General features: G+C 37.7%; 1 protein-coding gene across 6 annotated transcripts in view; it reads right to left on the bottom strand.

The window, feature by feature from the left end:
* CCDC15 (coiled-coil domain containing 15) overlaps window positions 1–24,853 on the bottom strand; it is a 105,940-nt gene that overhangs the window by 62,643 nt on the left and 18,444 nt on the right. For 3 of the 6 annotated variants that reach the window (XM_073022027.1, XM_038005037.2, XM_073022017.1), the window contains 9 exons: window positions 20,695–20,808; window positions 18,306–18,428; window positions 9,102–9,248; window positions 8,113–8,871; window positions 5,697–5,816; window positions 5,335–5,457; window positions 4,201–4,308; window positions 3,628–3,702; window positions 3,193–3,315 (listed from right to left, as the gene is read on the bottom strand). In XM_073022027.1, the coding sequence (XP_072878128.1) occupies window positions 3,193–3,315; window positions 3,628–3,702; window positions 4,201–4,308; window positions 5,335–5,457; window positions 5,697–5,816; window positions 8,113–8,871; window positions 9,102–9,248; window positions 18,306–18,428; window positions 20,695–20,808 (1,692 nt within the window). The remainder of the gene's footprint in view (window positions 1–3,192; window positions 3,316–3,627; window positions 3,703–4,200; window positions 4,309–5,334; window positions 5,458–5,696; window positions 5,817–8,112; window positions 8,872–9,101; window positions 9,249–18,305; window positions 18,429–20,694; window positions 20,809–24,853) is intronic. The other 3 variants (XM_073022012.1, XM_073022014.1, XM_073022021.1) reach the window with 3 other exon arrangements.

Below are 24,853 nucleotides of genomic sequence, written 5' to 3'. Positions count from 1 at the left end.
AAGGACAAATACTGTATGATTTCACTTACATGAGGTACCGAGAGTAATCGAATTCATGAAGACAGAAAGTAGAATAGTGGTTGCCAGGGACGTGGGGAGAAGAGACTGAGAAATTACTGTTTAACGTGTATACGGCTCAGTTTTACACGATGGAAAAAAACTCTGGAGATGGATTGAGGGTTGCACAACAATGTGAGTGCACCTAACACCACTGAACTGTATACTTAAAAGGGATTAAAATGGAAAATTTTATATGTATATTTTATCACAATTTTTTAACGTGTCTACATTTACATGTGTATAAATGCTTATAAAGAGGACTCAAAGGATGCATACAACTCTTGACAGTGATTAACTTTGAAGAGCAGAGAATATAGCAGGTGGGGCTTGAAGAGAAAACTTCCTCCAAGATAGTAAGAATAAGTAATAACAGCAACAAAAAGAAAGTAAATGGTTAAGGCAGTTATTGTGTGATAGCTTTTATTTTCTGTATGAAAGTTGAGAATATGCGGGTGCAGGAAGAAGTTTAAGGAGTGTTTAAGATTTAGAATAGTCAGTGTAGAGCACTGGAGAGCAAGGTGGTAGGGAATAGGCAAGAAAAAACACTAAGGAACCCAGCTGTGACTGGAAACCCTAAGTATGAATATGGTATAAATCTATACTATTAAAGTGTTTTGTTCAAAAAGGCTAGATTATTTAGCAGCATAAAAGGAGAAAAGATGGCCAGGCGCAGTGGCTCACACCTGTAATCCCAGCACCTTTGGAAGGCTCAGGCGGGAGGGTCACTTGAGGTCAGGAGTTTGAGACCAGCATGGCAAACACGACGAAATCCCATCTCTACTAAAAATACAAAAATTAGCCAGGCATGGTAGGACATGCCTGTAGTCCCAGCTACTCAGGAGACTGAGGCACAAGAATCACTTGAGCCCAGGAGGCAGAGGTTGCAATGAGCTGAGATTGCACAACTGCACTCCAGCCTAGGTGATAAAGTGAGACTCTGTCTCAAAAAAAAAAAAGGAGAAAAGGCTATTCCAGGGTTGAAAATTTCCAGGGACAGTAACAGCAGAAGGACAAGAGATTCAGACCACCAAAGCTGTAACCTGAACTGAATAGTCTGGAGTAAGTACCCCTCTTGTGTGCTTTGTAAATGCCCTATATGTCCTCTATTGCTAATTACGCTGCTTCATAATTATGTTTATGTATCAGTCTCTCTTCTTTAGATTGCCTGAAATTTGAGTGTTGTGTCTTGCTCACAACTGTATCTTTGATATTTAGTATTTAAACAATGGCTAAAACCTAAAAGGTGCTCAATAGATGTTTGATTGATTGGCTAATCCATTCAAAACATATCTACCGAGTGACTACTAGGTACCAGCCACTGTGCCAAGTGCTGTTCATATAATGGTAAATAAAACAGGTATGGTACCTCTCTCACAAAGCTTATGGGCTAGTGGGAAATCTCCAGACAATAAGAAAACAAGTAAACTAGTAACTAACTACAAATTGTTTTGCACTGAAAAGGAAACAAACAGAATGCAAGGATAAAGAAAAATAGAATGCAAGGATAGAGAAAAACAGAAAAGAGGAGATCTATTTTTGATAAGGTGGTAAGGACGGTCTTTTCCAAGGAGGTAACATTTAAGCTGAAACCTGAAGGATAAGAAGGGATCGACTTTATGAAGGAAAAAGGGAAGACTACCCAGACAAGAGGAAAAAACATATGCAAAAGACCAGAGGTAGGAAAGAGCCTGGCAGAGCTCAGGATGTATAAATGACAATGTAGACTAAAACACAGCAGCATACCCTTAGGCCAACCTTATAGACCCAAACTAAAAATCACCAAGAGTTGCAGTTCAGTCCTGAAAACCTCAGCCCAAACTCTATTTTCTGCTTCTTTGCCTCCTTAGAATTCTGCTCTCTTAAAGAGGCCAAGAGAAAATGTCTCTCCAGTCTCTTTCATACAGCCTAACACTGCTGGTTGCTGTAAGCCTTTGTTTTTAAAAACATAAAATCGGAAAATAAAAATTATGCAGAAAGGGGTAAAATTCCAGTGATAAAAACCAAACTTCAGTTAAGCCACAGAAAAATCTTAGTAGGCCAGGACATTGTAACATTTTCTTGAAAAACTACAGATCTTAACTCAACGCCCCCAAACCTTAGGCAAGAGGAACCTAACAAGCTCCAGCCCAAACCTGATTAGTTTATTTCTTGATGCTCCTGCCTTATGCTCTACCAGCTTATTGATGGCGATCTAGCCCTGGCCATGGGGTGGAAGATCCTCATAACCCCCGCCCTCAGAACTGCTCATTTCTTCCCCTCTCATACTGTAAAAGACAATGGCCATTAGAAATATGCCTTTTATAAAAATACATATAAAATTATAGTTTTTCAAATGGGCAATAAATGCTCCCCAAAATACCCTAGGTTTCAATGACAGACCTCAAATAATCTTAGGATTAGGATAATAATCTCAGGACACATTTTGCACTGTATGAAATAAAACAGGAATGTGCTTCTTGATCAGCCTGACCACTCCCAGTTTAGTAGGTACCTACAATCTTGTCTAAATTCCACTGCTCATACCCTATGGTGTGCTCTACCTGTCGTCTGCCGGAAGTATCTCTCTAGTGCGTGGGTGAAAGGTGCTAATGGTCACCCAGAAGCAAATCCTCTGGCCATCTTTCAGCTGACCAAACAGATGGCTGCTGCCTAAAGTATAAGTTCTAAAAGATACAAAAACACTTACCAAATTGTGTGAGCAGTGGTATCACAGTAGTGATAATACCGTAGGCTTCAATGATAGCCCTGAAGTAATCTAAGTAAGTCAGAATAGTCTGATATATTATGGCATAAAAGTAGACATTATACTTCTTGTCACCGTTCTGGATCTTAACTCTACCTGCAAAGCAATCTTAAATGTCATCTATAAACCAAGGATAATAACAGTATCTATCTTCTATGGTTATTATGAAAATCAAGATACTTCATATAAAATTCTAAAACCATTTTGGCTGTGGTAAGTGTTCAATCAATGTAAGCTGTTATTCATAATATTAATAATACTATTGCTAATATTAAAAACAAATAACACGATCATCATGATCTTTTTTGGTAATGAAACTATGATAAGCCCAACTCAAACTCTAACTAATTTGCTTTCTGCTGCTTACTCTTTAATATACCCTGCTCTACCTGCTCTCTGGCAGAGCCTGGATCTCGGATTTCATGTAAAATATATCCATGGCGCTCTGGAAGTAACTCCTTTCTCCATCTCTCATCTGTCATATCATGTGAGGTCTGCTCATAGTTCCTGTGCTAAAAGACAACATAAACACTGAACATAAATTATCCAAGCAGGATCATCATTCCTGTGACAATAGTAAAAGCTTCAGTGAAGACGAGTGAAGTAGTTTCAATAGGTCAGAATGGTGTGATACATCACAGAACAAAAGAACGTTATATTCTTTTCCCATTATTACTGACCTTAATGCTAAATTCCTGAAGCAGTTACACTGCCCTGTCAATCTTCAGCCAAAAAAAAAGCAATTTACACTCTGCTACTTACTCAATATATTCTGCTCTACTTCTCTAGGAGAGACTAGATGTTGAATATTGTGTGAAACATACCGATGGCACTCCAGGAATATTTCCTCTTGCAATCTCCCATTTCTCAAAAGATGAGGGTGGTTTGAAATGCTTGTTCTAAAGGAACAACAAAACACAAAACTGATTGTCTAAGCAGAAATGATGGGCTAGTGACAATATTATAGACTTCAGTGACAATCCCAGAGTAATGACACTAGATGAGGATAACAGAACACAGTTAAAGCTCTGTGTGTGTGTGTGTGTGTGTGTGTGTTTCAACATAAAAATTTCCAAACATGCCTCAAAGTAGGAAAAAAAAAGTATAATGAATCTCAAGATTCAACAATTACACAGATTCAACAATTAGCAACATTTTGCTTTTTAATCTATCTCTTCTCCAACGTTTCTCCTGGAGTATTTTAAAGCAAATTCCAGATTACTCTGGCACATTTTGAAATAACCAAAAACATTATACTCTTAGCTTAATTCTGGAGGCCTTAATTCTATGTATCCCACAAACAAGCTGGTTTGACAGGTTTCGGCCTCAATGTTATATAATTTAGCCTTGTTCCTCTTTTAGAAAGTACACAGTCCTCCTACTGTATTCGGTTCTACCTGTTCTCTAGGAGAGTCTTGGTCCTGGATTTTAGGTACAACATATTGATGATAGTCCAGAGGCAATTCTTCTCTCACTCTCTCTTCTCTCATAAAAGATGCAGGTTGCTTGAGAAACATGTTTTAAAGGAAAAACAACAATAGAAAAAAAAATTGTGTAATGCTAATCATAATATCATAAGCATCAGTGAAAACTCCAGAGAAATGAAACTAGGTAAAAATATTCTGATATATTTTGATATGAGGGAGATGTTACACTTTTAGCTCAACTATGTAGACCTTAATTCTTAATCCCATCATGGACAGAACAGCCTGATGAACTCACCAAATCCTAAGTATCTTCTAGATCCTACATTGTTCATGTAGGGGCATATACTTGCAGCAATACTGTTGGCTTTGGTAAGAGCTGAATAATTATCTTGTTAAATTAAAATAGTCAACTGATTCTGGAATAAGATATGAACATGATACATCAGCCTCAGAAATCACAGAACTGATTTTGACTCATATAGTTCCCTAGACCAGGGTCTTTTGTACCACTGAAGTACAAAGTAGAAGAGAAAAATAAAAAATAAAAAAAAAAAAAGAGGAAACCAGGAGAAACTGAATTGTTTAGGGTTTAACACTCTATGCTCCTGAAGCAGTTCCTCTGTTCTAATAGGACTTAGGATAATCTTCCCACTAATGTGGGAAGGAATAAAAAATACTATATTCTGGCCAGGGACAGTGGCTCACGCCTGTAATCACAGCACTTTGGGAGGAAGAGGCAGACAGATCACCTGAGGTCAGGAGTTCGAGACCCACCTGACCAACATGTCGAAACCCCATCCCTACTAAAAAAATAAAAATTAGCCGGTCATGCTGGCATGTGCCTGTAATCCCAGCTACTCGGGAGGCTGAGGCAGGAGAATCGTTTGAATCCAGGAGGCAGAGGTTGCAATGAGTCGAGATTATGCCACTGCACTCCAGCCTGGGCGACAGAGCAAGACTCCATCAAAAAAAAAAAAAAAAAAAAAAAAAAGCCACTATTTTCTTAGGTTAGCTCCAAAGTCCCTCATTCTAAATTACCAGTTGTTGGAATGTATAAAACCCGGGTACTTTCTTCCTGTTTATATCTTTTTCATTCTGCTCTACCTGGTTTCTGATGTCATCCTGGTCCTGGGATTTGGGAGGCAAACACTGATAATCTGCCAGAGACAAGTCTTCTCTCCCTTTGTCATCTGTCATATCAGAGTATGGCTCCTTAAAGTGTACTTTCTAAAAGAGAAAATAATCATAAACTATAAATTGTCTAGTAAGACTAACATGATAGCAATAATATTCTAGGCTTCATTGAAGGCCAAAGGGCAGTTTTTTTCAGGATAATTTAGGACATTATGGAATAAAAGAGAAACCCATACTTTTTGTCAATTCCGAAGTTTAGCTGAGAACCTTTGAAAACTTCAAACTACACTCTAAACAATTCAGTTCCTGTTGGTGTCTTTTTTCTTTTCTACCTTGCCTCTGATGGAGGCCTGATGATGCCTGCATAGAAGATCCTGATGGACATCCAGAGGAAGCGCCTCTCTCCCTCTCCTATCTATCAAAATGGATGTTGGCTGCTTCAGATCTGCTTTCTAAAAAAGAATAAACATAACATACCAATTGTTCAGTTAAGAATGACAGGTTAAGACTTTAGGTTTTAGTGAGAATTCTGGAGTTAACTAAGATCAGAATATAACTGAGCACCTTATGGAATAAAACAAAAAACTACACTCCATTGCACAAAAGTCCAACCACAACCCTAAGTAATCTAATTCCTGTTGCTCTCTTTCTTCTTTCTTGTTGCCAGAAATTTTTTCCTAATGAAGAAGATTAAAAATAAAAAGTTAAATTGTTCATAAAATCTGGGTAGAGTGTTGATTTAAAAAATTAAAGATAGAAAAAGAAAAGAAACAGCAAATTGTTTATTTGGAGTAATATGCTGCTGGTAATACTATAACACTCAGTAAGAGATTTGGAGTTTTGAGAAACCAATCAAGAAACTATTTTTTCCAAGTATGGATCTCCAAATCAGCTACAATATACAGCATACCTGGTTTTATTATGCTTTGCAGATACTGTTTTTTTTACAGACTGAAGGTCTGTGGCAATCATATGTCAAGTCAATCCACTGGCGCCACTTTTCCAACAGCATGTGCTCACGTCATGTGATAATGTTTGATAGCATTTGACCCACAGCAGAACTTCTTTCAGAATTGGAATCAATTCCCTCAAACCCTGCCACTACTTTATCAACTAAGTCAGCTAATGCAGCTGGTGACTTTAAGTTGAAGCCAATGCTCATTTACCATTCCAAAAGTCCTAGGGCCCTTAAGAATGGTACTAAATCTACTTTTCTTGTGCTTTGTGAAGGGAATAACAAAGCCAAGATGACAGCACGTCTGTTTACATGTTTTACAGAATATTTTACACTTACTGTTGAAACCAACTGTTCCAAAAAAAAAAAAAAAAAAAAAAGACGTCTTTTAAACTGCTCATTGACAATGCATCTAGTCACCCAAGAGCTCTGATGAAGATCTACAAGGAGATTAATGTTGTTTTTTCATGCCTGCTAACACAACATCCATTCTGTAGCTTGTGGATCAAGAAATAATTTTGACTTTCAAGTCTTGTTTTTTATAAAATACATTTCTTAAGGCCATATCTGTCATAGACAGCGATTCCTCTGATAGATATAAACAACGTAGGTTGATACCCTTTGGAAAGGGTCCACCATTCTTTTTTTTTTTTTTTTTTTTTTTGAGACACAGTCTGGCTCTGTCGCCCAGGCTGGAGTGCAGTGGCCGGATCTCAGCTCACTGCAAGCTCCGCTTCCCGGGTTTACGCCATTCTCCTGCCTCAGCCTCCCGAGTAGCTGGGACAACAGGCGCCCGCCACCTCGCTCGGTTAGTTTTTTGTATTTTTTTTAGTAGAGACGGGGTTTCACCGTGTTAGCCAGGATGGTCTCGATCTCCTGACCTCGTGATCCGCCCGTCTCGGAAAGAACATTCATGAATCATGGGAGGAAGTCAAAATATCAACTTTAACAGGAGTTTGGAAGAAGCTGATTTGAACTCATGAACTTTGAGGCATTCAAGACTTCTGTGAAGGAAGTAATTGTAATGTAGTAGAAACAGCAAGAGAACTAGAATTAGAAGTGGAGCCTGAAGATGTGAATGAATTGCTGCAATCTCATGTTCAAACTTAAATGGATGAGGAGTTACTTCTTATGATGAGGAAAGAAAGTGTTTTCTTAAGATGGAATCTACTGTGAACATTGTTAAAATGATAACAAAGGGTTTAGAATGTTACACAGACTTAGTTGATAAAGTAGTGGCAGGGTTTGAGGGAATTGATTCCAATTCTGAAAGAAGTTCTGCTGTGGATCAAATGCTATCAAACATTATCACATGCTACAGAGAAATATTTCATGAAAGGAAGAGTCAAATGATGTGGCAAACTTCATTATTGTCTTAAGTAACTTCCATAGCCACCCCAAACATCAGTAAACACCAACCTGATTAGTCAGCAGATATCAACATTGAGCCAAGACCCTTCACCAGCAAAAAGATTATGGCTTGCCGAAGACTCAGATAATTGTAAGCTTTTTTTTTTAGCAATAAAGTATTTTTAAATTAAGGTATGTATTTTTTTTAGGCATTATGCTATTGCACACTAATAGACTACAGTATAATATAAACATAACTTTTATACGTAATGGGAAGCCAAGATATTTGTGTGACTTACTTTATTCCAATATTTGCTTTATTGCAATGGCCTGGAACTGAACCACAATATCTCCAAGGTATACTTGTAGTCCTTACAAATCCCTCCTCAAAACCCTAAGTAACTTATTTCTTCTTCTTGTGTCTCCTTTCCACTCTATTTTACCTGATATTTTGGTAGAAAATCTTGGTCCTGACATTTGGATAGAATATTCTGGTCATTGGAGAGAACATGCAGGTCTCTGGGGAGAAAATCCTGGTCCTGACATATAAGTAGAATATTTTGGTCTTTGGGAAGATAACCTCGGTCTCTGGGTAGAAAATCCTGGTCCTGACGTTTGGGTAGAATATTCCAGTCTTTAGGGAGAACATGCTGGTCTCTACATAAAAAATCCCGGTCTTTAGGTAGAAAATCCTGGTCTTGATATTTAGGTAGAATATCTTGGTCTTTGGGGAGAACATGTTGGTCTCTGGGTAGGAAATCCTGGTCCTGATATTTGAGTAGAATATTCTGGTCTTTAGGGAGAACACAGTGGTCTTTGAGTAAAACATCCTGGTTTTTAGTTAGAAAAGCCTGATTTGGGGGTAGAAAATCCTGAGTTTCCAACACAATACTCCTTTCTTCTAGCTCAATACTCTGGGCTTTCAGCATAATACCCTGAGTTTCTGTCTTAATAGGCTGGCCTTCTGGCTCAGTGGCCTGGCCTTCTGGCTCAGTAATCTGAACCTTCAGCTCAACAGCCTGGGTATCTGGCTCAACACTCTGGATTCCTGTCAAATCACCCTGGGTTTCCAGCAAATCACCTTGGGCTTCTGGAAGATAATCCTGAGTTTCTGGCAGAATATCCTGAAGGCCCTCAAAATGTATCTGCTTTTGTTGTTCTTCTTCCATCGGAACAAATAACGGATTTTTGAATTTTACTTTCTAAAAGTGAACATAAACACCAAATACAGAATGTGAGTTAGTAGCAATACTCTAGGTTTTCCAAAAGATTCCTAAAATAATCTCAAAATGATATGGCAGTGAAGTAAATTACTAGAATAAAATGTGAAATTATAATCTTTGTCCAACTTAACAAAAGCTAAATCTACAATCCTAAATCAATACAACATTACTGGCAAAATCACAGTTAATTTAATTTCTTGTTGCTTTACCTGAACTCTGCTGAAAGGTTCGTTCTTATCTTCAGAAAGGATATCCTGCTGGTCCTGCTGGTCTCTCCCAAATAAATCTTCTTTCGCTTTCTCATCAGTTACAAGAGATGAAGATTTCTCATAGTCAGGTTCCTCATAGTCAAGTTCCTAAAGAAAAAAACAATGAAAACGTACACACACACACACACACACACACACACACACACACAATGTAGCTATTACAGACATAATGTGATTGCAATAAAATTCTAGGCTTCAGGTCACTGCTATTATAATTTTAGTAGGTCAGCATAGTCAAATGTTCAAATGTTATAAAATGTTTACAGTATAGGATTGTATAATGAAAACTAAAAAGATAATTGAAAGAAATGACAGATGATCAAAATAAATGGAAAGACATAACATGTTTATGGATCAAGAGTAAAGATTGGTAAAATGGTAATATTTCTCAAATTTACAACACTCCCTATCAAAATGCCACTTGGCTTTTCCTTGGCAGAAATTAATAAGTTAATCATAAAATTCACATGGAAATGCAAGGGACGCACAGTAGCAAAACACCTTCTTGAGAAAGAAGAACAAAGATAAGGGTCTCATTCCTCCCAATTTCAAAAGTTACCACAAAAGTTACAGGAATCAAGACATTGTAATACTGACACATACAGAACAATGGAACAGAACTGAAAGTTCAGAAATAAACCCTCAAATTTATAGTCAATTGATTTTTGACAAGAGTACCAAGAAAATTCAATGAGGAAAGAATAGTCTTTTCAACACATGATGCTGAGACAACTAGATACCTATATTCAAAAGAATGAAGATGAACCACTTATTTACAGCATACAGAAAAATTAACTCAAAATGGATCACAGACCTAAAATCAAGAGCTAAAAATTATAAAATTCTTAAAAGAACACATAGGAGTAAATCTTCATGATCTTAAGATAAACAATTATTATTAGATAATTCATCAAAAGCACAAGCAACATAAGAAAAAAAGAAGTGACTAATTTAAAAATGTTGTGTCACAAACAATACTATTAATCAAGTAAGATAACAGTCTATAGAATGTGAGAAAATACTTGCAAATCAACTATCTGATAAGGAACTTGTATCCAGAATATATATATTTTATGTATAAATTTATATATAAACACTTAACAATTTGATAACAAAAAGACAACTCAATTTTAAAAATGGGCAAAGCACATGCATAGACATTTTATCCAGGAGAGTTATACAACTGGGCAACAAGCACATGAAGAGATATTGAAGATCATGAGTCATCAGGAAAATATACTACAAATCAAAAGTACAGTGAGATACCAACTCACACCTACTAGGATAGATATAACAGAAGAGAAGGACAATAATAAGTGTTGGAGAGGAAACAGAGAAATGGGAACCCTCACATATTGCTGGTGGAAAACTGTTTAGTAGTTCTTTGAAATGTTAAACATGGAATTACTATATGATCCAGCAATTTCACTCCTAGAAATGAATGTCCTAAAAGAAGTGAATGTCCACACAAAAATGTGTACACAACTGCTCATACACAATCATTCATAATTCACAAACACCAAAGAACCCCAAAGTTTACCAACTGATAAACAGATAAACCAAATGTGGTACATCTATACAATAAATTATTCATCAATAAAAAGAATGAAGTACTGATACATCCACTACAATGTGGATGAACTTTAAAACATTATGCAAAGAGAAAAAAACAGTCACAAAAGACAATATATCATATAATAGCTTTCATATGAAATGTCCAGAATAGGCAAACCTATACAGACAAAAAGTAGATCAGTAGTTGCCCAGGACTGAGGTTAAGGGCAAGGAGAGAATGAGGTGCAGGGTTTCTCTAAGGAGAGAAGAAAATGCTCTAGAGCAAATCCCAAAGGCAAGATAGCTGGCTAGAAGCAGCCCGGAGGAACATCTGCTACCGAGACACTGGAACATTAGGAAGATGGTACACTCCTAGCAGATCTTTGGAGGGAAGGCATTAAGAGTGGACAGAGGGAAGACACAGACACTGGGCCAAAAGGGGAGGAAGCTGGGAATCTTGAATGGGGCTACCGTGCACCAGGACTCGTCCCTGGCCCCCAGTGGCTCCTGAGGAAGGGATGAATTGAACAAGTAAGGAGCGACCTGCTTACTCCACAGACCTCTGGAATCCTGGCAGCAGGAGACCCCACAACCCCCACCGACACTTATGCTATCAGGGAAAGCTGCTTCAAGAGGTGGTGGGGTAGAATTCCAGCCAGTGCAAAGCCTAGAGGATTTGGTACAGGAGTATCTGTAGTGGGGCATGGTCAGGCTGCCCATCCCCCAAGGCCCACTTTGCTCCCCTAGGAGACATTACCCATAGAGGAACTGTCAGACGTGAACACTGCAGGGCAATCTTGTCCGTGAGACAGGGCCAGTTTTACATGAGTGCACCCGTCTACCAGCCTCTCCCAGGGCACCAGCCTGGCTGCACTTGCTTGCAGTACAACCTCAGATGCCCACCGGGGTGCCTCCCAGAGGCCCACATAATAGCTCCTGTGCTGGCAGACCGTGCCTTACCATCACAGCGAACCACACCAACCAGCATGAGCCTGCCTATGCCCTTCCCCCACTGCGTCCTCCCTCATGCCACTTTTCCAGCATGCACTCACCCAGAGCAACCCCTACATCATTTTGCTCACATGTGTGTGCAGGCAGACCTCGCCTCCCCTTCCCCACCAGTGCGAAGGCATGCAAGGAGACGAGTAGCCCCACCCCCTGCCCTGCACAGCCACTGCTGCACATGAATGCCTACATGGAGGGCACCAGCCCCATGCCTGCGAGCAGCCCATGACATGCTGACACTGCCACCAGAGTGAACATGTACAATGATGCCAGTAGGCCCCACCCCCACTGCTCCATCCTCTGGTGCAGCACTGCAACCACCACGACTGCAAATGCCTACAATGAGGCCAGTACCCCTGTACCTGCCAGCATCCCACCATGGCATGCACCCTGCCATGCTGCCACTGCTGCTGGCACATAAAAACAAGCATGAATCCCACTGCCACCACCCAAAAAAGTGTTTTGGCTGGCACCATCCATCCGTGTGTTGTGACCAGCAGCCTGGGAACACCTTAGCTCCTCCACTGTGGCAGGTTCCTAATCTTAAGGGGCCAGAGAACAAAGCCAGGGCCAATACCAGTCCCCCAGAGTTAGAGCACACAGTCCAAGAGTCATGAGCTGAGTCCTGGCCCCTAAAATCTTCCAGAAATGAAGCCAGTCAACTGACTCCACCTTATACCAGAATCAAACCCCCAAGGACATCAAACAGGATTTTTAAAAAAATCCAAAGGACAGCAACTTCAGAGACTGAAGGAACAATACAGTCCACAAACATAAGAACCAGTGCAAGAACTCAAAAGCCAGAATGTCTTCTTACCTCCAAATGACTGCACTAGTTCCCCAACAATAATTCTTAACTAGTCTGAAATGGATGAAATAACAGGAATAGAATTCAGAACATGGATAGGAACAAAAATATCAACATTCAGGAGAAAGTCAAAACGCAGTCCAAGGAATCTAAGTATTACAATAAAACGATACAGAAGCTGATAGACAAAACAGCCATTATAAGAAGCAAACTGATCTGATAGAGCTGAAAAACCACACTGCGAGAATTTCATAATGCAGTCGTAAGTATTAATTACAGAATTACCAAGCTGAGGAAAGAACCTCAGAGCTCAAAGACTGACTCTCCAAAATAACTCAGTGAGACAAAAATAAAGAAAAAAGAATAAAGAAGAATAAATAAAACCTCCAAGAAATATGGAAGTATATAAAAAGACAAAATCTATGACTCATTGGCATCCCTGAGAGGGAAAGAAACCAAGCAACTTGCAAAATGTATTCATATTTTCATATCATCCATGAAAATTTGTCCAACCTGGTTAGAGAGGCTAGCCTTCAAATCCAGGAAATGCAGAGAACCCCTGCGAAATACTACACAAGAAGAAGACCATCCCCCAAACACACAGTTATGAGATTCTCCAAGGTTGAAATAAAAGAAAAAATGTTAAAGGCAGCCAGGGAGAAGAGGCAGGTCATCTAAAAAGAGAATCCCATTAGGTTAATAGCAAGTCTGTTGGCAGAAACTCTAAAAGCCAGAAGAGATTGGGGGCCTATATTCAGCATTCTTAAAGAAGATAATTTACAACTAAGAATTTCACATCCAGCCAAACTAAGCTTCATAAGTGAAGAAGAAATAAGATCTTTTTCAGACAACCAAATGCTACGGGAATTCATTACCATCAGACCTGCCTTACAAGAGGTGCTGCAGAGAGTGCTAAACATGGAAAGGAAAGACTATTACTGGCCACTACAAAAACACACTTAAGTACATAGACAGGTGATACTAAAAAGCAACCACATAAACAAGTCTGTATAACCAGCTAACAACATGATGACAGGATCAAATCTGCACACACCAAATACTAACTTTGAATACAAATGGACTAAATGCCCCATTAAAAGGCACAGCGTGGCAAGTTGGGTAAAGAAGCAAACCGCAATGGTATGCTGTCTTCAAGAGACTCATCTCACATGAAATGACACAGATAGGCTCAAAGTAAAGGGATGGAGAAAAATCTACCAAGCAAATGGAAAACACCAAAAAGCAGGGGTTGCTATTCTAATTTCAGACAAAACAGACTTTGAATGAATAACAATTTTAAAAAAGACAAAGAAGGGTATTACATAACAGTAAAAAGCTCAATTGAACAAGAAGACTTAACTATCCTAGATACATATGCACCCAACACAAGTGCAACTAGATTCATAAAGCAAGTTCTTAGAAACCTATGAAGAGACTCAGGCCAGGTGCGATGGCTCACGCCTGTAATCCCAGCACTCTGGGAAGCCGAGGTGGGCAGATTGTCTGAGATGAGGAGTTCAAAACCAGCCTGGTCAACATGGAGAAACCCCATCTCTACCAAAGAATACAAAAATTAGCCAGGCATGATGGTGTGCACCTGTAGTCCCAGTTATTCAGGCGGCTGAGGTGGGAGTATCACTTGAACCCAGGAGGCGGAGACTGCAGTGAGCTGAGATCATGCCACTGCACTCCTGCCTGGACGACAGAGTGAGACCCTGTCTCAAAAAAAAAAAGAGAGAGAGAGACTGAGATAACCACACAATAACAGTGGGAGATTTCAACAGCCCCCTGACAGTATTAAAGAGATCACTGAGTTCAAGGCCAGCCTGGCCAATATGGTAAAACCCCATCTCTACTAAAAATACAAAAATTAGCCAGGCATGGTAGTAGGTGCCTATAGTCCCAACTACTCAGGAGGCTGAGGCAGGAGAATCGCTTGAACCCAGGAGGCGGAGGTTTCAGTGAGCCAAGATCATGCCACTACACTCCAACCTGGGTGACAAAGCAAGACTCCATCTCCAAAAAAAAAAAGAGATCGTTGAGGCAGAAAACTAACAAAGATATTCAGGACCTGAGCTCAACACTTGACCAAATGGACCTTATAGATATCTACAAAACTCTCCACCCCAAAGTAACAGAATATACATTCTTATCTGCACATGGCACATACTCTAAAATCAACTACACAATCAGCCATAAAACAAGCCTCGGCAAATTAAAAAAAAAACAAAAATCAACCACACTTTCAGATCACAATGCAATAAAAATAGGAATCAGTGCTAAGAAAATCACTCAAAACCATACAGTTATATGGAAATTAAACAACCAGATCCTGAATGGCTTCCAGGTAAATAATGAAATTAAGGCAGAAATCAAGAAATTCTTTGAAACTAATGAGGAAAAAGATACAACATACCAGAATCTGTGGGACACAGCCAAGGCAGTGTTAAGAGGGAAGTTCATAGTTTTAAACATCCATATCAAAAAGTTAGAAAGGTCTCAAATTAACAACCTAACATCAAACTAGAACTAGAGAAACAAGAGCAAACCAACTCCAAAGCTAGTAGAAGACATGAAATAACCAAAATCAGAGCTGAACTGATAAAAACTGAGAAACAAAAAACACACAAGAAAGCAATTAATCCAGGAAATGGTCCTTTGAAAGAAGTAATAAGATAGAGCACTAGCTATACTAATTAAAAAGAGAGAGAATATCCAAATAAACACAATCAGAAATGACACAGGGGACATTACCACTGGCCCCACAGAAATACAAAAAAACCCTTCGGAGACTATGATGAACACCTCTATACACACAAGCTAGAAAATCTGGAAGAAATGGATAAATATCTGGAAACATACAACCTCCCAAGATTGAACCAGGAAAACACTGAATCCCTGACTAGACCAATGACAAGTTTTTAAAATGAATTTAGTAATAAAAAGCCTACCAACCAGAAAAGGCCTAGGACCGGACACATTCATAGCTGAATTCTACCAGGTGTTATAAAGAAGAGCTGGTACCATTTCTACTGAAACTATTCCAAAAGATTGAGGAGGAAGAACTCCTCCCTAACTTATTCTACAAGGCCAGCATCATCCTGATACCAAAACCTGGCAGAGACACAACAACAACAACAACAACAAAAACTTCAGGCCAATATTCTTGATAAACATAGATGCAAAAATCCTCAACAAAATACTAGCAAACCAAATCCAGCAGTGCATCAAAAAGCTAATCCACCATAATAAAGCTATCCCTGGGATGCAAGGTTGGTTCAACATACACAAATCATTAATTGTGATTCACCACATAAACAGAACTAAAAACAAAAACCACAGAATGATCTCAACAGATGCAGAAAAGGCTTTCAACAAAATTCAACAGTCTTTCATGTTAAAAGCCCTCAACAAATAAGGCACCGAAGGAATATACTTCAAAATAATAATAGCCATCTGTAACAAAAACCCAGAGCCAACATCATACTGAATAGGCAAAACTGGAAGCATTCCCCTTGAAAACCAGAACAAGACAAAGATGTCCTCACTCACCATTCCTATTCAACATAAGCCAGAGCAATCAGGCAAGAGAAAGAAAAAAATGACATCCAAGTAGGAAGAGAGGAAGTCAAACTATCCCTGTTCGCAGAAGATATGATTCTATACCTAGAAATCCCCATAGTCTCTGCCCAAAGCTCCTTGATCTAACAAACAACTTCAGCAAAGTTTCAGGATACAAAATCAGTAGCATTCCTATACACCAACAATATCCAAGCTAAGAGCCAAATCAAGTATGCAATCCCATTCACAATAGCCACAAAAGAATAAAATACCTAGGAATACAGCTAACTAAGGAGGTGAAAGACCTCTATAATAACAATTTAAAAACAATGCTAAAAGAAATCAGAGATGACACAAATGGAAAAACATTCCATGCTCATGGATAAAAAGAATCAATATCGTTAAAATGGCCATACTGCCCAAAGCAGCATACAGATTCAATGCTATTCCTATCAAACTACCAATGACATTCTTCACAGAATCAGAAAAAAACTATTTAAAAATTCATATGAAAACAAAAAAGAGCCTGAATTGCCAAGGCAATTCTAAGAAAAAGAACAAACCTGGAGGAATCACATTACCCTACTTCAAACTACACTACAAGGCTACAGTAACCAAAACAACATGGTATCAGTACAAAAACAGATACATGGACCAATGGGACAGATAGAGAGCCCAGAAATAATGCTGCACACCTACAACAATCTGATCGTCAACAAAACTGACAAAAACAAGCAATGGGGAAAGGACTCCCAATTCAGTGGTGCTGGGATATATTTGGCTAGCTATATGCAGAAGATCGAAACTGGACTCATTCCTTACGCCATATATAAAAATCAACTCATGATGAATTAAAGACTTAAACGTAAAACCTAAAAGCGTAAAAAACACTAGAAGATAACATAGGAAATATCAATCTGGACATAGAAACAGGCAAAGATTTCATGATGAAGATGCCAAAAGCAACAGCAATAAAAAAAAAAAAAAGACACATGGGATCTAATTAAACTAAAGCTTCTGCACAGCAAAAGCAACCATCAACAGAGTAAACAGACAACCTACAGAATGGGAGAAAATATGCATCAAAGAAAGGTCTGATATCCAGAATCTACAAGAAATTAAACAAATTTACAAGCAAAAAACAACTCCATACAAGAGGGCAAAGGACATTAACAGACGCTTCAAAAGAAGACATACACATGGCCAATGCATGTGAAAAAACGCTCATCACCACTAATCATTAGAGAAATGCAAATCAAAATCACAAGATAACATCTCACACCAGTCAGAAAAAGCCAAAAGATTACAGATGCTGGCAAGGTTGTGGACAAAAAGGAAAGCTTATACACCACTAAGGGGAATGTAAATTAGTTCAGCCACTGTGGAAAGCAGTTTGGTGATTTTTCAAAGAACTTAAAACAGAATTAGCATTCAACCCAACAATCCCATTATCTGGTATATATCCAGAGGAATATAAATCGCTCTGCCTTAAAGATACATGCACACATATGTTCACTGCAGCACTATTAACAATAGCAAAGACACAGAATTAACCTAAATGCCCATCAATAGTACATTGGATAAAGAAAATGTGGTACATATACACCATGGAATACTATGCAGCCATAAAAATGAATGAGATCATGTCTTTTGCAGCAACATGGATGAAACTAGAGGCCATTATCCTAAGCAAACTAATTCATGTACAGAACACCAAAATACCACATGTTCTAACTTATAAGTGGGAGCTAAACATTCAGTACATATGAACACAAAGAAGGAAACAACAGACATCAGGGCGTACTTGAGGGTGGAGGGTGAAAGGAGGGTGAGGATGGGAAAACTACCTATTAGGTAATGTCACGTGACAAAGTAATCTGTACACCAAACCCCTGCAACATGCAATGTACCCATATAACAAATCTACACATGTACCTTTCAACCTAAAATAAAAGTTATTTTTAAAAAATAATTTAAAAATTAAAAATAAAACGCTCTAAATTAGATTGTGGTAACAGCTGCACAACCCTGTGCAAACTGTGTGTACTGAAAATCAATTGCTTTAAACGGGTGAATTGTATGGTATATGAATTATATCTCAATAAAGTCCATTAAAAAAAATATTGGACATCTTAACCCTTTATCCTATCCTTAGTTAGCTGTGGATAGTTCTAATAAGCCAGTATCTTTCCCCTCTACTTTTTATATTTCCCTACCTGATTTTCCATATAATTCTGGTAAGGTACAGCAGCTAAAAGACCTTGATGAACCTTAATGGGCAACTCTCCTCTTATTCCTGTATTTATCCCAGTGGATGCTGGTTTCCTAGAAAGCACTTTCTGGAAAAAAAAAAAAAAATTACTACAAATATAAATAGGTCTAGAGGAAGCAACATATTCATGAGACTAAGTTGAGTTTCTGTGAAAGATCTAAAATTATCTTAGTAGGTTTTGGTAGTCAACAAAGGGAAAAAACATGAGTTCTACTTCATCTGTACAAACAAAGCAGTCACATATAAAAACATACGGAATGAAACAGGAGAATATAATAACTTTATAAATGACAACTGGCACCTATTCTAGCCAGTAACAATTTCAGAAGACTCATGATTTTAGTCTTGGCAACCTGACAGAGTACAAGCAAGTATGTGTTCTACTTGTATCTCCAAATCCGGATCAATAACAACCAGACAGGTTCTAATGTCACTAAAACTAACAAGGAAATAAAACCAGGGTTCAATCCAATCATAGATTGTTCTTTCTGACTTGCAAATTCCCACTTCACACAACTAAGAGGGTAGAAAATTGTTGAGATTTGAGGGAAAGACTTGATACAAGTAATAAGAAAAATTTCCCCAATTTCTTACATCATTCCCAATTGTATTGAGTAGATTTGTTTTTCATATTTTTACCTGAAAAACATATATGCATTCCTTGGAAGCAAGTAGGTAGCCTGAATTCATCATTATCACCATAACAATAAAGAATTACACTTAAATGGCACCTCTGACGTATAAAACTGGTTTATACAAAGATGTTGTCTCAGACTTAATCCTCCTGTCTACTGGATAATTATTTCACTCAGAACTGTGAATATAGTACACCTTCTGGAAAAACACCAGTTGAAAGGTCTGAGCATGTTTCCAACAATATAAATGACCATCTCTAAGATCTTATAACTGTTTTTTTTTTTTTTTATTTAGTAGAAAGTGTCTAATCACCTCATCTAACAGTACCCTGGAGTCAGTCTAATGGCCCAAACTATTGTACTGCCAAACCACAACAGGTATGAAAACTGTCACAAAACCAACATCTGAAAATAATTTAGGTACAAAAGAAACTCTATCTGGGGAGCCATGAGGCAATGCCAGAAAAAGACAACCATACTGAACGCATGTGGGATATGTTGCCATATGTGGACACGTATCTATGCCCACTTGCTTTTTAAATTTAACTATAAATTTCTTAGTTATAATTAAAGAGAAAAACATTACAGTTTAGTATTCAACCAATTGCCAACACATATGAGACAAACATTTTTGATGGTTGTGTCAAGATACACAAATAAATACAAAAATTATATATATATAAAATACATATGTCACATATAAGTATATTTATATATTATATGTATATTCCAGGAAAATATAAGAGTATACTAATTAGGAAGTAAAACTGGGAAAGAACTAAATGAGGCAGTTGATGATGGCAAGAAAATAATTAAAAAATAAATTAATGGTCTATTTTACTAGATGCTGCCTATCAAACATTGAAATTAATGCCAAAACTAAGTACACACAGGAAAACACATAAATTTAGGATCCAAATTTGTGAATTCTGAGGTAGGCACCAAAACAATGTCATTTTATAAGTGTAGACTTAAATATCCTCCTAAGCCTAGCTCTACACTCTCACTTAAGTTTTGAATCAAAAAAATTTTTCTTTTTAAAAATTAATAGTATCAATTTTTTTCCTGATTAGAAAGTAAGATACTTTATGACAATTTTTAAAAATAAAAAACAGAAGAAAATCACCTGTAATACTACTACCCAGAAATAATCAGTATTAACCTCTTGTGCCATTTCTACCTAGGCTTTTGTCTATGCACATGGAACTCTTTTCATCTTTTTATTTTGCTGCATTTCTCTTCATAGCACTTATCACTTGAAATTATATTCTATATTTATTTGCTTGTTGATTATATGCTTCCCTACTAGCACAGAAGCTCCTTGAGGGATCTTTTATCACCACTATTAGTCCTGTTTCTAGAACAATGCTGGCAATCACAGACATTCCATAAGTATTTGTTGAATATATATACATATATTTTCATTAAGATCATCTCATTCTTAATTTCGTATCCAACTTTTTTCTTAACTTTATATCACAGACACTTTCCCTTATCTTCAGATATTCTTTGAAAATTATATTTTTAGAAAGACTGCATATGGATATGTCACAATTTACTCAAGCATCCCCTACTATTGGGTATTTAAGGCTATTTCCAATTATTTTACAGTTCTAAATTATGCTGAGATATAAGTAAATCTTTATCTGTACTTTTTACCTGTATTTTTTTTAAATCATGTATTAGAAATTAATTTACCTCTCGGGTGGGAAAGCTTTTCCTTCCATCATCCGGAAACACTGACCCCGTTTCTTCACTCACAGTTTTAAAGGATGCTAGCCGGTGACGTGCCTGTTTCATAGTTTGACTAAGCTGCCAGGGAAAGGGGGAAAAAAGCAAACAAAAGCAGGGTAAGTTTTAATACCAAATGCGCCAAGTATGCCAACAGGAAAACAGGTCCCTATTATTTAAAAAATGTCAGATCTAAGACAACAAGACTACTTGCAAAGGAGACTTTGATCTGCTGATAGTGTGGTACAATATTATTGTCATTATTCTAGAGATTGTACTTCGTAACTTGGTTTAAGGGCGGTTACTCAAACAGTTCTTTAAGAAATTATGTATACTTTATATAAAGCATGTACACAAAAATATGAGAACCTAAGTCTGAACTAATACACTTGGAGATCACTGACCAGACACATTCCTTACCTTCTATCCACCTTTTTCAATAAGGAGTTATTTCTCCAAGTGCTCCATATATGCTTAACTGCTTTCATCACTGCTTGCTAGGAGACTCTATTCCTAGTTTCCTTAAAGTCCTTTTATCCCCAATTTACATGACTCCCTTCTCCACCCTCAACATTTGAAGACTATATATAGCTACTTAAAGTCTTTTCTTGAATCTCCCTTCCTCTTCCTCCAAGAAGCCTTCCTAAATTAACTTAGAACACAAATTCAAACATCTCAAAAGAACCAATTTGTTTCAACTACTTTAAGTAACACCTAATAAATGACTACTAATATTAAATGTTGATTTCGTGTTCATTCCTTATCTCTAGTAATTTCAGTATGCAGCTATTTTTATTTATTTTTCAGAGAGGCACAGCCTATTTTATATCTCACAAATTTGCAAAGAATATCTCATTAGGGAAACAAAGAAATAAAATATATATCATTTTTAAGATAAGCACTGTAGGCCGGGCACAGTGGCTCACACCTGTAATCCCAGCACTTTGGGAGGCCGAGGCGGGCGGATCACCTGAGGTCAGGAGTTTGAGACCGAGACCAGCCTGGCCAATGCGGTGAAACCCCATCTCTACTAAAAATACAAAAATTAGCCAGGCGTGGTGGTATGCACCTGTAATCCCAGCTACTCAGGAGGCTAAGGCAAGAGAATTGCTTGAACCCAGGAGGCAGAGGCTGCAGTGAGACGAGATCACTCCAGCCTGAGCAACAGAGAGAGAGAGTCCATCTCAAAAATAAATAAATAAAAATACAAATAAAAAAATAAAGATAAGCACTGTATCACGTGGAGGAAAAGTATATCTTGTACCAGTCAGTAAAATTATGGCAAAGCCAAGACCACTACTAACCCATTCACTGAAAGTTTAATAATATCAATCCTCCCTTGAAGAGAAATGATGACTATGACTTCTCCACAGAAAATACAAAAAAAAAATTGCCGTGGTGGCACACGCCTGTAGTCTGTAACTCAAGAGGCTGAGGTGCGAGAGGTGGGAGGATTGCTCGAGCCTGGAGATCAAGGCAGAAGCGAGCCGAGATTGCACCATTACACTCTAACCTGGATGACAGAGCAAGACTCTGTCTAAAAAAAAAATAAAATGAACTTTATGGCTTTTGCTAATAATTACCTAAGGATGAAAACACTCTAGCAGCCCGGATTTTTTACAGCACATCACCTCTATTTATACTTGTTTCTAGGGGTCTATACCTCTACCCAGAGAAATCAGCTTGAAATATACTACTCTTTGTTTTGCCAAGAGGAAGGCTTGTAGATTTGGTCAGCTGCCGAGTGGCCAAAGGGAATCAAGATAGAGTTGTTCACAATGCAAAAGGAGATATGTGTAGCTGAAATTATCAAAAAAAATAGCCCCATGACTACGTCTGTTTTATTCATTGCCACTTAAGGTAGGTGTTATTGCCCTGCACCATATAACCAAGGATTCAAAAATCCCCATTGTAATAAATCTGAAACAGGGGTTCGGAATTTTCATTTCCCATCAAATCCAAACCTCTATTAGAGTCACATTGATTATAGGCCCTTAAGCAGGATATTTCAACTGGTTCAGCAGCTAGAATATACACTATTTTTCTTCCGTTTCTCTACAGTTACCATAACCCTTCACCAAGCCTCAATCACGGAAAGGCTTTTTCCATAACATGCTTTGAGGACTGTCATAGGGTGAATAATGGCCACCCAAAGATACCAGGTGTTAATCCCTAGAACCTGTAAATATTACTTTATAAGAAAAAATGGCCTTTGCAAATGTGATTAAGTTAAGGATCTTGAGATCTTAAGGACGTTGAGAAGATAATCCCGGATTATCCATATGGGTCCTAAATGCCATCAAAAGTGTCCTTACGAGAGAAGTAGAGGGAGATTCAACATACAGAAGAGAAGGTGATGTGAAAATGGCATGCAGAGATTTATGTGATGTAGCTGCAAGAAAAGGAATGCCAGCAGACACCAAAAGCTGGAACTGTCAAAAAACAAACTTTCCCCTAGAACCTGAGGATGGAGCACAGCCCTGATGACACCTTCATTTTGGTTTAGTGAAGCTGATTCTAGACTTCTGGCCTCCAGAACTGAGAGATAATAGATTTCTGTAATTTTTTAAGTCATTAACTTTGAACTAATGTGCAGCAGTCACCAGAAACTAATACAAAGACTAAAGTTAATGTTAACAAGCAATTTAACAAAAACATAAAACCCAGAGGGATATTATAAATTAAATTATGTAATAATTAAAATGAACAAGTAGACAAGCACATTTCTCTTCAAGATGATGGTGGTCATTACATATATGTGTAACTGTGTGAATGTTTGTGGTATACATATACACATTTGTATGTATACTTACATATATATGTTTAAATGTACATATGCATATGTGCATATGTTATATGTATGTCAACACTCAAAACATAAAATCTGACCAAAAGTCTTTTCTATCTAGAACCTTAGGCACACTATTGATTCTTTTGTAGTTGTTAACTGTTATTAACAGACTACTATTAAATCTCTGACTAAGGCTTAGATTCCCTGATGGAGATGAATTACTCATAATTAGATAAATAGAATACCTAGCAAATGAAAAATCAATATAACTCCAGATAAAACAAAAAGCCATATATAGAAGGAAAAGTAATCATAGTTTACTCATGGATCAGTTGTGATTAATGTTTATATAGTCATAACAACATAAATGCTTAACACAGATCTCAGCAAAATTATAATATAACTATAAAGAGAGGACGGGGTGGAAAGAATGCATGTGTAGTGGTAGCAGCAGATAGCAAGAGGAATAAATCCTCATCCTTCCTAGTGGAAAATCAATAAAAATGCCTAATTTTGTTTTAATTAAGAAGGAATACTACTAGCATGTTACTTAGAAATATGAGTATTAACACCAAAATATAAAAGAATTCAAATAGTTGCTTTTGAGGAAGAAGAAAGGAGGAAATGGACCATACTGCCCAAGGTAATTTATAGATTCAATGCCACCCCCATCAAGCTACCAATGACTTTCTTCACAGAATTGGAAAAAACTGCTTTAAAGTTCATATGGAACCAAAAAAGAGCCCGCATTGCCAAGACAATCCTAAGTCAAAAGAACAAAGCTGGAGGCATCATGCTACATGACTTCAAACTATACTACAAGGCTACAGTAACCAAAACAGCATGGTTCTGGTATCAAAACAGAGATATAGACCAATGGAACAGAACAGAGCCCTCAGAAATAATACCACACATCTACAGCCATCTGATCTTTGACAAACCTGAAAAAAAACAAGAAATGGGGAAAGGATTCCTTATTTAACAAATGGTGCTGGGAAAATTGGCTAGCCATTAGTAGAAAGCTGAAACTGGATCCTTTCCTTACTCTTTATACAAAAATTAACTCAAGATGGATTAGAGACTTAAATGTTAGACCTAAAACCATAAAAACCCTAGAAGAAAACCTAGGTAATACCATTCAGGACATAGGCATGGACAAGGACTTCATGTCTAAAACACCAAAAGCAACGGCAACAAAAGCCAAAATTGACAAATGGGATCTAATTAAACTAAAGAGCTTCTGCACAGCAAATGAAACTACCATCAGAGTGAACAGGCAACCTACAGAATGGGAGAAAATTTTTGCAATCTACTCATCTGACAAAGGGCTAATAT

The sequence above is a fragment of the Chlorocebus sabaeus genome, chromosome 1, assembly GCF_047675955.1.
Source record: "Chlorocebus sabaeus isolate Y175 chromosome 1, mChlSab1.0.hap1, whole genome shotgun sequence".
Classification (NCBI taxonomy): domain Eukaryota; kingdom Metazoa; phylum Chordata; class Mammalia; order Primates; family Cercopithecidae; genus Chlorocebus; species Chlorocebus sabaeus.
This window is presented reverse-complemented; position numbering and strand designations above follow the sequence as displayed.